The sequence below is a fragment of the Entelurus aequoreus genome, linkage group LG25 (assembly GCF_033978785.1).
Source record: "Entelurus aequoreus isolate RoL-2023_Sb linkage group LG25, RoL_Eaeq_v1.1, whole genome shotgun sequence".
Taxonomy (NCBI): domain Eukaryota; kingdom Metazoa; phylum Chordata; class Actinopteri; order Syngnathiformes; family Syngnathidae; genus Entelurus; species Entelurus aequoreus.
This window is the reverse complement of record NC_084755.1, coordinates 18,654,002-18,667,925: the sequence shown is the minus strand read 5'-3', so window position 1 is coordinate 18,667,925 and position 13,924 is coordinate 18,654,002. Positions and strand designations below refer to the sequence as shown.

The 13,924-nt window shown below is 40.9% G+C and overlaps 1 protein-coding gene across 5 annotated transcripts in view; it reads left to right on the top strand.

Annotated features, from left to right (window-relative positions):
- Positions 1-13,924, top strand: part of prkar1b (protein kinase, cAMP-dependent, regulatory, type I, beta) — a 130,192-nt gene that overhangs the window by 86,263 nt on the left and 30,005 nt on the right. For all 5 annotated transcript variants that reach the window (XM_062037226.1, XM_062037229.1, XM_062037225.1 and 2 more), the window contains 2 exons: positions 495-555; positions 7,112-7,233. In XM_062037226.1, coding sequence (XP_061893210.1) covers positions 495-555; positions 7,112-7,233 — 183 coding nt within the window. The remainder of the gene's footprint in view (positions 1-494; positions 556-7,111; positions 7,234-13,924) is intronic.

The window sequence follows — 13,924 nt, the reverse complement described above, 5'->3', positions numbered from 1 at the left end:
CAACTGTTATGTAAAAGAAAAGGGGTAGGATTAAATAAGCTCTGCTTCTTCCTACTCCTTTTCGAACATGTTGAAAAGAGAAACTGGAAATTGTGATGTATCATGTTGTATGCTTGCATGTTCGAAATAAACTCAAACTCAAACTCAATCTTGAACGGGTTTGTGCTGAAAACAAAGTTTAGTTGTACTTTTGCAACGACAATAAAGACCTACCTACCCAGACACCAAGGGTAGTATCCGTGTATGATTGATACTAGAGTGATTAGATCGATATTTTTGTTTTTGCAAAATTACTTTTAATGTTTACAAATTGAGAGAATAATTCACAGGACTCACCGTAAATAAAATGACAGATTTACTGTTAATGCATATGATCACTATCGGTATTGGTATCGGCCGATCTTACTCATGGATGATTGGTATCAGAATCGGTAGCATAACTCCTTGATTTGAACATTCCTAATGTTAATATATTTCACTCCTGTCTTTTACAGGGCAGCACTCTAAGGAAGAGAAAGATGTATGAAGAGTTCCTCAGCAAAGTATCCATCCTTGGTAAGTGTACAGTTTGTGCATGTAAGCGCTATACACAGTACTGTATATCATGTAATGAAGCTGTGGAATGTATACGTGTTTTACCTAACTGCAACATGAATGTGTCTGCACGTGTCTGCTGCGTTCGAGTCCAGAGGGCAGGCAATTAAATACACAGTCGATTAGCCAGTATAAACACTGCCGCGTTTTGTCACACACGCTGGGTTGTACACTGAGGACAAGCAAAAGAATTGGAGGTTAAGCTCAGACTATTCTCTTTTCAATTGGAATCGGGATTCAAAGCAATGTCAAATGAGATGTATTTAGACATTTTAAAAACGCAATTAGAACCGACATCTCGTTCCCTCTCCACCTGATCATGTGTATAGACGGAGGCCGTGCCCCCTGTGCAGAGTTATTAGCTGGCTGACTAAACCCATACACTCAATGCATGTTCTAGAACATCCCTGCAAGATCCTGCTCCCTTTCATTCACTTCCTTTCTCACACAGCCTGTCAAGGCCTGCATTCAAAACGCCCGTCCCTGGCTTGCCAAAGTGCTTTGCCCCTCTTCATTCCTCTTTCCTCTGAATTGGGAGGACGGGTGAGAGGCAGGGGGGTGTTTTTGTTTGTCTTTGATTTTTCAGATAGCCACGAAATTGGGTACAAGCCCCTTGATGTTGCGGACTGAAGTGGTTTTGGAAGGGGGCGGAGGGGGGGAGTGGGACAACCTGCGCTTGGTCACACACAAACACACGCGCACAAAAGCGCACGACGTCCCGACAGGCAATTCCCCGTGTGCGTACCATGTAGGCGCAGGCCCCACCAAGCATGAAATGTCGGTTCTTTAGCCACCACAATTGTGTATCGTGTTACCTGGTGGGGCTGTTAAGGATCACCTATATGGGACCTGCTGTTGCAGCTTGCCAGACACAAGACATCCATCTGGGGCTGGCAGACGCCGCGGCCCCACTCGAGGGGACACTGGACACCCCCTAACCCCGCTAGACTTCACCTTAGTTAATCCGGCACATACACAATTTACACGTACACACAGATAGACGCACACACATGGGGATCAGTTACCAAGCACATTGGGAGGGACAATAGTGTGAGACAAAGAGATTCCTTTCTACTTTGACGCCTCCAACTCCTTTAAGTTAAATACAGACAAAGCTAAAGCTGAAGTCTTTTCACTGCACATAACACACATTCCACACAAACTGTTTAGGTTAGGCAACAATCATCATTTGAACTGTGAAAGATAGATGAGCTTGTATTCTTTGCGCTCCTTCAGTCAGAACCTTTCAACCACTGAAGATGTGCAAGCGCCTGTGTATTTTTGGTTTTATGGGTGCAAACAAACATCCTCAAGAATTATACCCTGCTAACCACTGTATTTGTGGATGGAACTTTGGAAAGACAGCTGTTTCCACTGGCTCTTATTTAGTAGGAAATGGTAGTAAGCGTTAATCATAGTATTACTTTTGGGCTGGACTATTTTCCAGCAACACGGGCATCACTGCAACAACACAAGCTCTATTCTTCTAAAACCATGCATTTTACAATAAATAATCCATGAATCAATCAGTTACATTTATCCAGGATATACTTCGAAGTTAGGTTTTGCACCAAAGACTGCGCCTTTATGTTCTGTTTAGAGTGCTAAAGCTCAGCCAAGTTAGATCCCATTTAGCGTGCTTTCAAAGTACCCGTGGCTTCAGCTGGTTGCCGGATCATCGTATGGTGTTTGCATTGTGCCTTTGGACTGTGAATGGAATTATTACAAGCTATATTAGCAGAACGTAACACTTCACCAGGGCTTCCGCGGGGCATTAAAACGCATTGAAAGTCATTAAATGGATTTTGCGAAAATGAAGGCCTTCAATGGCATTACATTCGATGTCCGGAGGCATTAAAAAAAATGTATACAACCGTAGGACAGGGCCGATAGTTGTAAGTCAATCAATCAAACGGTGAATGAAAATGAACTCATTAAAGGCCTACTGAAACCCACTACTACCGACCACGCAGTCTGATAGTTTATATATCAATGATGAAATCTTAACATTGCAACACATGCCAATACGGCCGGGTTAACTTATAAAGTGACTTTTAAAACTTCCCGGGAAATATCCGGCTGAAACGTCGCGGTATGATGACGTATGCGCGTGACGAAGTCAGAGTAACGGAAGTTATGGTACCCGTAGAATCCTATACAAAAAGCTCTGTTTTCATTTCATAATTCCACAGTATTTTGGACATCTTTTGCAATTTGTTTAATGAACAATGAAGGCTGCAAAGAAGACAGTTGTAGGTGGGATCGGTGTATTAGCAGCGGACTACAGCAACACAACCAGGAGGACTTTGTTGGAGCGCTAGCCGCGCTAGCTGCGCTAGCCGTGCTAGCCGCCGACCTCACCTTGACTTCCTACGTCTCCGGGCCGCCAAACGCATCGGGTGAAGTCCTTCGTCCTTCTGCCGATCGCTGGAACGCAGGTGAGCACGGGTGTTGATGAGTAGATGAGGGCTGGCTGGCGTAGGTGGAGAGCTAATGTTTTTAGCATAGCTCTGTGAGGTCCCGTTGCTAAGTTGCTAAGTTAGCTTCAATGGCGTCGTTAGCACAGCATTGTTAACCTTCGCCAGCCTGGAAAGCATTAACCGTGTATTTACATGTCCACGGTTTAATAGTATTGTTGATTTTCTATCTATCCTTCCTTCTATCCTTTATTTTTTTGTTTCTATATGCAGTTAAAGCACGATGCTATCACGTTAGCTCGTAGCTAAAGCTTTCGCCGATGTATTGTCGTGGAGATAAAAGGCACTGAATGTCCATTTCGCGTTCTCGACTCTCATTTTCAAGAGGATATAGTATCCGAGGTGGTTTAACATACAAATCCGTGATCCACAATAAAAAAAGGAGAGTGTGGAATCCAATGAGCCAGCTTGTACCTAAGTTACGGTCAGAGCGAAAAAAGATACGTCAATCACTGTCTCTCAAGTCCTTCACTGTAACGTTCCTCATCTACGAATCTTTCATCCTCGCTCAAATGAATGGGGTAATCATCACTTTCTCGGTCCGAATCTCTCTCGCTCCATTGTAAACAATGGGGAATTGTGAGGAATACTAGCTCCTGTGACGTCACGCTACTTCCGGTACAGGCAAGGCTTTTTTTTATCAGCGACCAAAAGTTGCAAACTTTATCGTCGATTTTCTCTATTAAATCCTTTCAGCAAAAATATGGCAATATCGCGAAATGATCAAGTATGACACATAGAATGGATCTGCTATTCCCGTTTAAATAAAAAAAAATCATTTCAGTAGGCCTTTAACTTTTCTGTCATTGATACATTGCTACGTCTGTCTGTGTTTCTTTTCTTCGGCTACAGCTTTCAAACTGGATACGAGAGGTCTTGTAAGGTGCGGTACGAAAGCATGAAAAGCACTGCCTCAATACAGCAAAATCAAACGGCTCTCGGGGCCCAAACTTTGCCATTCTCTGGTCACTGTAGGCGTGGAGTCCTTAGCTATGGCACCATGTCATGTTAATGAGGAAGCTGAACTTCTTTCATACACGACTCCTTTGTTTTAGTCGTCTCCAGTTCAACACACATGAGCTACCTTGGCTAACATTAGCAGCTCTCGAGACGCACCTCACGTGACCTGCGGTGGTCTAGGATGGACAGACAAGACAATTCTCACAAGACCACGACTCTTATTTTCTGACATTCCCACAGTAAATGAATTAGAGTTCCTTCAGCTGACTGACACTATACATAACTTGCTATCTACTGTACCCATTTTAAACAACTGAAAGGGTGTAAAATACAATATACTCAAGATGTTTAATTGACTTACCTTATGTTTAATGCATAGGATGCAAAAATTCATTCTATGACATGTCTTTTTCTAAAATGTTTAAATCAGTCATCCGTTTCCGAACACATGCATCAGTTGCATTCCTAGTATGTTTCTCATTTATTATTCCATATAACCTTTTAACACATTTTTAAATTGTATCTTGATTAAAAAATGTATCCTCCAGTTTAAGGCTATTTAAAGGCATATTTTCAGAGGATATTCATTTTTACAGCATTTTTTAAAGAGATAACATTTAAAAAATGACTTCTGGGTATTTTATATTGATCAACAAATTCTTATTTAAATGGTTTTGTGGGTGGTATAGAGAGGCTCCCATTGACGTCATTTGGATAGTTGGGATTTTTTATTTACAACTTAAAACGCATTAAAAAAACAAAAAAAACGTGTTCTTCTTGTCTTACATAAGGATTGTGAATGATATGCAACATTGTTTAAAAACTTCAGATCCCCTTTAATAGTTTGTCTGTGAACGTGCAAATGAATACATGTTGAGAAAACGGGAAAATTAACATTTCAGCAAATTTGGCTGGCTGGCTAACTTTTCAAAACCTGGTTAAAGCTTGTCGATGGTAAACCCAGAGAGGCGTTCCGCTGCAGTGCAAAAAGACCTCCTAACTTTGCTCAATGGGCATCAATGCGGTGAAATCACACATGCTACTTACAAGTCGGCCATTAAAGGCCTACTGAAACCCACTACTACCGACCACGCAGTCTGATAGTTTATATATCAATAAAGAAATCTTAAGATTGCAACACATGCCAATACGGCCGGGTTAGATTAGTAAAGTGCAATTTTAAATTTCCCGCGAAATATTCTGCTGAAAACGTCTCGGTATGATGACGTTTGCGCGTGACGTCACGGATTGTGTGGACATATTGGGACAGCATTGTGGCCAGCTATTAAGTCGTCTGTTTTCATCGCAAAATTCCACAGTATTCTGGACATCTGTGTGGGTGAATCTTTTGCAATTTGTTTAATGAACAATGAAGACAGCAAAGAAGAAAGCTGTAGGTGGGATCGGTGTATTAGCGGCTGGCTGCAGCAACACAACCAGGAGGACTTTGAGTTGGATAGCAGACGTGCTACCGTGAGTTAGCAGCTTTGGCTTGCAAACATTTGATCGCTTGCCCGTACGTGCGTGCGGCTATGTGCATGTCACGTACGTAACTTTGGGGAAATATATGTGCTGTATGAACTTTACGGAGGTAAACGGTACTTTGGGCTGTGGGATTGAGTGTGTTGTGCGGGTGTTTGATTTGTATTGGTGGGTTATATGGACGGGACGGGGGAGGTGTTTGTTATGCAGATTAATTTGTGGCATATTAAATATAAGCCTGGTTGTGTTGTGGCTAATAGAGTATATATATGTCTTGTGTTTATTTACTGTTTTAGTCATTCCCAGCTGAATATCAGGTCCCACCCGCCTCTCACAGCATCTTCCCTATCTGAATCGCTTCCACTGCCCTCTAATCCTTCACTCTCACTTTCCTCATCCACAAATCTTTCATCCTCGCTCAAATTAATGGGGTAAACGTCGCTTTCTCGGTCCAAATCGCTCTCGCTGCTGTTGGCCATGATTGTAAACAATGTGCAGATGTGAGGCGCTCCACAACCTGTGACGTCACGCTACTTCCGGTACAGGCAAGGCTTTTTTATCAGCGACCAAAAGTTGCGAACTTTATCGTCGATGTTCTCTACTAAATCCTTTCAGCAAAAATATGGCAATATCGCGAAATGATCAAGTATGACACATAGAATGGACCTGCTATTCCCGTTTGAATAAGAAAATTTCATTTCAGTAGGCCTTTAAAGGGAGGCAGCAGTTAATAATGTGAAATTTATTTTGGAGTGACCAACAAAGCAACTTCTGCTGTCATCGCCATAACTGTCAGCTGCTGCTACTGTAAAAAAAAAAAAAAAACATTCTCAGATGAAAGTTAATGTAAACTTTTTAACTATTCAATATCATAAATGTCAAATGCTTACAATTTTGTCCATACAGACAGTTGTTAGCTTTTGACTATATATAATAACTCTCTGCAATAGGATATTGCATAAACAGTTTTAAGTGGCATTAAAAATGTCATTTGGCAAACATACCTGTAGAATCCAGTTCTCATTCATAAATAAGTTGCAAAGGTTTTTCCAGGTATCTATTAATTTACTTACACATAATATAGTACTAACTTTTCCAGAGTGTACCCAGCCTTCCGCCCGAATGCAGCTTCGATAGGCTCCAGCTCCCCCCGACCCCAAAAGGGACAAGCAAAAGAAAATGGATGGATGGATAGTACAGGACTACAGTACAAAACTATGCTCTAACCAAGCAGAAACTATCACATAAGAAGATTCTTTGTGAAGCTAAAAAAAAACATTTAAAATTCCAAATTAACTTGTAACCATATTGACCCGAATATAACATGGCATATTGTTTTCTTAGAAAAAAAGTCTGGAAAAGTTTGACCACTGCCAAATGACTTCACCCTTAGTGAGTCTGAGCTTTTCTTCCTGTCACTTACACACATCACTGACCTGTTCACTCAGAGATCCGCTAGTAAATGTAATGCAATGTACCAAATAAACCTGAAGTAGAAATTAACAATATAATCTTTCTAGTATTTTATGCTATCATCTATTACTTGCCATCTGTGCATATCATTGTTAAAATTATTATTGTGTGTGATCCATTCACAGAGTCTTTGGATAAATGGGAGCGTCTGACTGTCGCTGATGCTTTGGAACCAGTCCAGTTCGAAGACGGTGAGAAGATCGTGGTGCAAGGCGATCCTGGTGATGACTTCTTCATCATCACAGAGGTAGGACACAACGTGGTAGCCTCACTGCCAACATTCCCTTTCAACTGTGCATTAGACTTCATTGTTGTAATTCCAATATGTTGTCTCGCAAGTGCTACCAGCACACACTACAGACTGTCAACCATGGTTGTTGTGTGAGGAGCAGTTCCCCCCCTCAATACAGGACACCCTGTTGAGCTGGGCCCCTTGTGCAGCTCCATAATATGCCCCCCTGCCTGCCACCTTAACACACTTTTGATTAACTCTATACTCACAATACTCAAGTCAAGAGGTTCCTGTGCGAGCCATTGGTGGACGCAATCGACTGGTTTTCTTTAGCCTCTACTTGGTGGTCCAGTCTGTCCGTCTTTCTCACATTATTATTACGTCTTTCCATCTCTTTCTATACCCCTCAGTAGTCTTTGTGAGCGCTTGGTTGTTGTCGATGGGAGCAGTGAGGTGCAGCTAAGCCACAGAAGGATTTATCATAAGTGCTGAGTGATGCATCCCTTACAGTACTTGTCCCTCTTCTTCTTTCTTCACTTGCCACCCCCCTCCCAACCCTCTACTCTGCTACCGTTTAGATATTTGTTTAATTCAAAATACTATTACAAAACTTTATCCCTGTACAAATATTTACAGACCGATCCTCATACAGTTTGTTCACGTCATTTTATCTCACCAAATTGAAAGAAATCCTATAAAAGCCGTTTTGTTTATACACTGCGATGAATCCATGTGGATATTAGGACGCTGATACAACAGCAATTCTTGAGGCATCAGTCTGCATGGAGGAGAAGGGCAAATATGCCAAGGAATTTGTGGGTTTATAGGAAGGAATAGCGGGAAAGGAGTTTTTTTAAGCAGGCGGAACATTCCAGTTTGTCTTCTAAGCACTGGACAATAAGATCCATTTGTCTGGTTAACTTCAAATTGTTGTTTTGCCATTGGAAATAATGGAAATTGCTCAAAGATAATTGACTGGTATAATTTCTAAAATCTCTGTAATCATAAAACCTGGCACACAGTGTTCTTTTCAATTACCGTATTTTTCGGACTGTAAGGCACACTGTCAATGAGCGGGTCTATTCAGGTCTATAGTCGCACTGAAAAACTCGCATAAGCTGTGAGGAGGCGTCAGTAATGCTGTAGTCTCACGAGAGAGCATACGTGACGCGGGGGGAAAAACAGTCAAACGGATCACCAGGCTGTCAAACAATTCTGATTCATTCAGACATCTGCTAAAATTAAACCAAGGCAAAAAATAAGCAAATAACATAAAAATATTAAAGGCCTACTGAAATGAAATTTTCTTATTTAAACAGGGATAGCAGGTCCATTCTATGTGTCATACTTGATCATTTCGCGATATTGCCATATTTTTGCTGAAAGGATTTAGTAGAGAACATAGACGATAAAGTTCGCAACTTTTGGTCGCTGATAAAAAAGCCTTGCCTGTACCGGAAGTAGCGTGACGTCACAGGTTGTGGAGCGCCTCACATCTGCACATTGTTTACAATCATGGCCAGCAGCAGCGAGAGCGATTCGGGACGAGAAAGCGACGTTTACCCCATTAATTTGAGCGAGGATGAACGATTCGTGGATGAGGAAAGTGAGAGTGAAGGACTAGAGGGCAGTGGAAGCGATTCAGATAGGGAAGATGCTGTGAGAGGCGGGTGAGACCTGATATTCAGCTGGGAATGACTAAAACAGTAAATAAACACAAGACATATACAGTATCCACAGGTGGGACCAAGTCATTGCTTTGCAAGTCACAAGTAAGTCTCAAGTCTTTGCCCTCAAGTCTCGAGTCAAGTCCCGAGTCAAGACAGGCAAGTCCCGAGTCAAGTCCAAAGTCAAGACTGGAAAGTCTCAAGTCAAGTCACAAGTACTGCATTTTGAGTTTTGAGTCCTTTCAAGTCCTTTTAACCACAGACTAATATTTTTACACAGATTGTGTATGCTTTTAAACCGCTATATTTATTTATTAAAACAAGTGCATTTGAAATAGCAGGAAAAAAAATAGTACTGACATTGCAATTCATAATAGCACTATTAACCAGTCATTTTAATAGTTTAAACAATTTTAAACATTTAACTCATTCCTTTACAGAATAAACACATTTGCAAAAACAAGTGCAACTGTACTTATTTGTACAAAAGTGTTAACATTGTATTTCCATGGCATATTGCATTGTAACTAGTTCCACAGCGGTTTCTATTCTGTTCTTACCTTATCTCATTGATCTCATCTCATACTGTATGTGTGTTTATGTGTGCGTACACATGAAAAACATAACAAATACATGAACATAACAATGAACAGAGTTGTACTTTTTAGATGTCAGGGCCCTATGCAATATGTACACATATTCTTAATATAGTATACATTTTAACTGACCTTTATTTGACTATGTTTGTCTTTTTGTAGGTGGCTAAAATACGCGGTGCTGCTGACCGCCGTCTAACGTTATGTTACTGTGTGTGATACATTGACTAACGTAACGTTATGTATAGGTACCTCATGCAACCCTGCTTAAAAAAATCACTTGACAAAAAGTATGAATAAGGTAGCAAACTGCAGTGGACGCAACATATTGCTGTGTTTGAAATGATGTTATAATAATGATAAATGGGTTATACTTGTATAGCGCTTTTCTACCTTCAAGGTACTCAAAGCGCTTTGACAGTATTTCCACATTCACCCATTCACACACACATTCACACACTGATGGCAGGAGCTGCCATGCAAGGCGCTAACCAGCAGCCATCAGGAGCAAGGGTGAAGTGTCTTGCCCAAGGACACAACGGACGTGACTAGGATGGTAGAAGGTGGGGATTGAACCCCAGTAACCAGCAACACTCCGATTGCTGACACGGCCACTCTACCAACTTCGCCACGCCGTCCCTATATAACCATAGACATCTTATAAGTAGACGCAGTATTGGTTGCTGTGACGTGAGCAAATTGCATCTTGAAGTGGTGATGAGGAGCCGGCGAGCAGCCTAAACTGACAGTTGACAGGTAGAAAACAAAGATGCCGGGCTGGTGTTCAGCGTTTTCCTGCTCAAATGAGCGGACTGTTGAAAATAGGAATCGGGGGATTACTTTTCACAAGTAAGATTTAACATTCATGTACTATTGGTTGTATTTTATGAAAATAACATTACCACAGAGTTGAGAAGGAGCAAAGATCTTCAATATTTGTATGTGAAAATCACAAATAAATCTTCTGGGGGAGGATGACGCCCCTACAGGGGTTTGGTTTACAAACTTTCAGCCCCACCTAAAACAAAATTCACCAGCCGCCACTGATTATGATGCATTCTCATTTTAGGCAAAATATAAGACAACACTTTCTTAACAGTAAAATTGTAACCAGGAATAAGTCTTCAAGTAACAATATTCAAATACTAACATTGTTGGGTAAGACAGCATTTGGTTTTATTCTGAATGTAGTGAAACAGATTGGTGGTTTTAGCTGATATAAAGACTTTCAGGTGTTTATATATGTTTAAGTATTTGGCAGACGCTTTTATCCAAAGCGACATACATAAAAAATACATATAAAACAATGACTGTAAACATGATCATTTAAGGGAAGAATGTAATACAAAATATCAATACAAAGTGTCAAGACAGAATAAACTCTCTGCTGCTGCAGCAACAGAGATACGGTCTATAAGATATATAGATATCTAATGTATTCATACATTGTTTATGTAGGATATACGCATGTATATATAACGTAATTATATTGTTTCTTCAACTTAAAAATAGCTGGCCGTTTTTTTCCCCCTTCTCTGGGCTTATATTCCCAGTTTTGATCTCGGACGTCTGGTCACTTATAGCATATAAGAATTACTGTTAAGCAAACTATGAATAATAAAACATGTGTCCGTTACCATAGCTACACGTATGACAAAAAAGCGCGTGAAAATTAGTGGTTTTCAGTGAGGTAAAATGAATTAAATGCGCTGACAGTTCATTGCTCCTGCCAAATGAATTGCACTGAGTGGAGCGGATCACCACTCCAAGATGGCGGCCCCGCGTCTCGTCTGCACCAGTAAGCAGTAGCGCTTGATGCTGCGTCTACTTATAAGATGTCTATGGTTATGACGTTAGCAGTGAGTTTACAGCCTCACTGATTTAACTACACAGCAAATAAAAGTCATGTTACTTAGCCAATAAACGTTATCTTACATTCAAAACTTACCGTTTTCTGTGCATCTTCAAATGTCGAACGAAGTTGGAAGTTGTTGCGTCTCCGTCTGTAATATTCGAACTGCGTGATTTGCATACGGCAATTCGTTTTTTGTTGACCAAGTCGTAGTTTTTATACCCGAACGAAACCAACTTTGGTATAAATCTTTCTCACTGGCGCGTTGTTTGACAACTCTTGTTCATTGGTTGTCCTGCAATTTGATTGGCTGAATGCTGTGTGATGAAAACAATGTAGATCTAATTTGATTGGCTGTTGTACTGACAGCACACCAGCTGACAGGCAGCACACACGCTGATAGACAGACACGTACAAAATGAAAGCTACGGAGCACTCCCAAATAACTTTTTAAGCTTTAGGTTTTGGGGAAAGTAGCAAGTCATGTCAAGTCAAAAGGCTCAAGTCCAAGTGAAGTCACAAGTCATTGATGTTAAAGTCTAAGTCGAGTTGCAAGTCTCTTTACATTTTGTCAAGTCGAGTCTAAAGTCATCAAATTCATGACTCGAGTCTGACTCGAGTCCAAGTCATGTGACTCGAGTCCACACCTCTGGTATATACTCTATTAGCCACAACACAACCAGGCTTATATTTAATATGCCACAAATTAATCCTGCATAACAAACACCTCCCCCCTCCCGTCCATATAACCCACCAATACAAATCAAACACCCGCACTATACACTCAATCCCACAGCCCAAAGTACCGTTCATCTCCGTAAAGTTCATACAGCACATATATTTCCCCAAAGTTACGTACGTGACATGCACATAGCGGCACGCACGTACGGACAAGCGATCAAATGTTTAGAAGCCAAAGCTGCGTACCCACGGTAGCGCGTCTGCTATCCAACTCAAAGTCCTCCTGGTTGTGTTGCTGCAGCCAGCCGCTAATACACCGATCCCACCTACAGCTTTCTTCTTTGCTGTCTTCATTGTTCATTAAACAAATTGCAAAAGATTCACCAACACAGATGTCCAGAATACTGTGGAATTTTGCGATGAAAACAGACGACTTAATAGCTGGCCACAATGGTGTCCCAATATGTCCGCACAATCCGTGACGTCACGCGCAAACGTCATCATACCAAGACGTTTTCAGCAGAATATTTCACGGGAAATTAAAAATTGCACTTTACTAATCTAACCCGGTCGTATTGGCATGTGTTGCAATGTTAAGATTTCATCATTGATATATAAACTATCAGACTGCGTGGTCGGTAGTAGTGGGTTTTAGTAGGCCTTTAAAATCTGGAGGAACTCGAAGACTATATTGAAGAGTGCTTCGATCGTCTTGTCAAAGGGAAGCCCTCGAAGACGCCAATGTCAAAAAGGAGCCGCCTAGAAGACTCACCTGGCTATGTGTCACTGCCGGGTTCAAGCTTCACTGATATCTTGGATTCCATCGACAAGAGGCTGACTTGTTTGGATGGCTGCCTCGCACTTGTCGAAGTGCTCTACAAGGAATTCCAAGCCATCCGAGAGAGTTTGGACTTCGGACAACAACAGGGTTGTCTCTCTCCCCCAAGAGAACGCTGCTCTTTGTGAGTACGTAAAATCCCTCACCGATGGAGTGGCTCAACTCACCCGGGAAAACAAGACCATGGACCTCCAGGCAAGCAGCATGAGGGACAATCTGGTCTTCACGGGAATACCGGAAAAGACAGAGGAAGATCCCGAGGAAACCATGAAGTCCTTCATGGAACACCAGCTCAAGCTTCCAGTGGACAGATTCTATTTTATTTATTTTAAATTTGTTTTTATTTAAATGTATATGTTTATTTATTTATTTGTTTTAGTTTTGTGTGGCGTCGCGCGGGTTTCGCTTCCTGTTGGGTGAGGTCTGCACTGCAAAAACTGAAATCTAAGTAAGATGAAATATCTCAAATAAGGGTGATATTTGCTTATTTTCTGTCTGATAAGATAATTCCTCTCACTAAGCAGATTTTATGTTAGTGTTTTACTTGTTTTAAGGGTTTTGGTCCTAAATGATCTTCGTAAGATATTACAGCTCGTTGCTGAGATTTGATGACCTATATTGAGTAAAACATGCTTGAAACTAGAATATCAACTGTTGCAAAGCTGTGTCATCAACACTCACGGGTATGAAACTACTTTTTTAAAGTAAGAATTTCTTATTTCAAGCATGAAAAAAAAAATCATGACTGACACAATTGTGTCTCATAATTAAAACAGATGACAGCCAAATGGACTTTGCTGTTTTATTTTCAATGAAACAATAGAACATACGTACTCATATAGTAGTACAGTTGGCACAGTACAGTAAACTGACAGTTAATATTTAAACATTTAACATTTGACATTTCTAACAATTGTGAACAGAAATAGTTCATGCACATTCAAATACATTCTTCAAAATTACAATTAAAAAAATTTTGTCCGGGGGCCGGGCTGTATATATGCACACTAATTGACTGAAAGAGCACGCACTTGGCGCGAAGATGTCCTGTTATCGATGGAAAAATGCATTT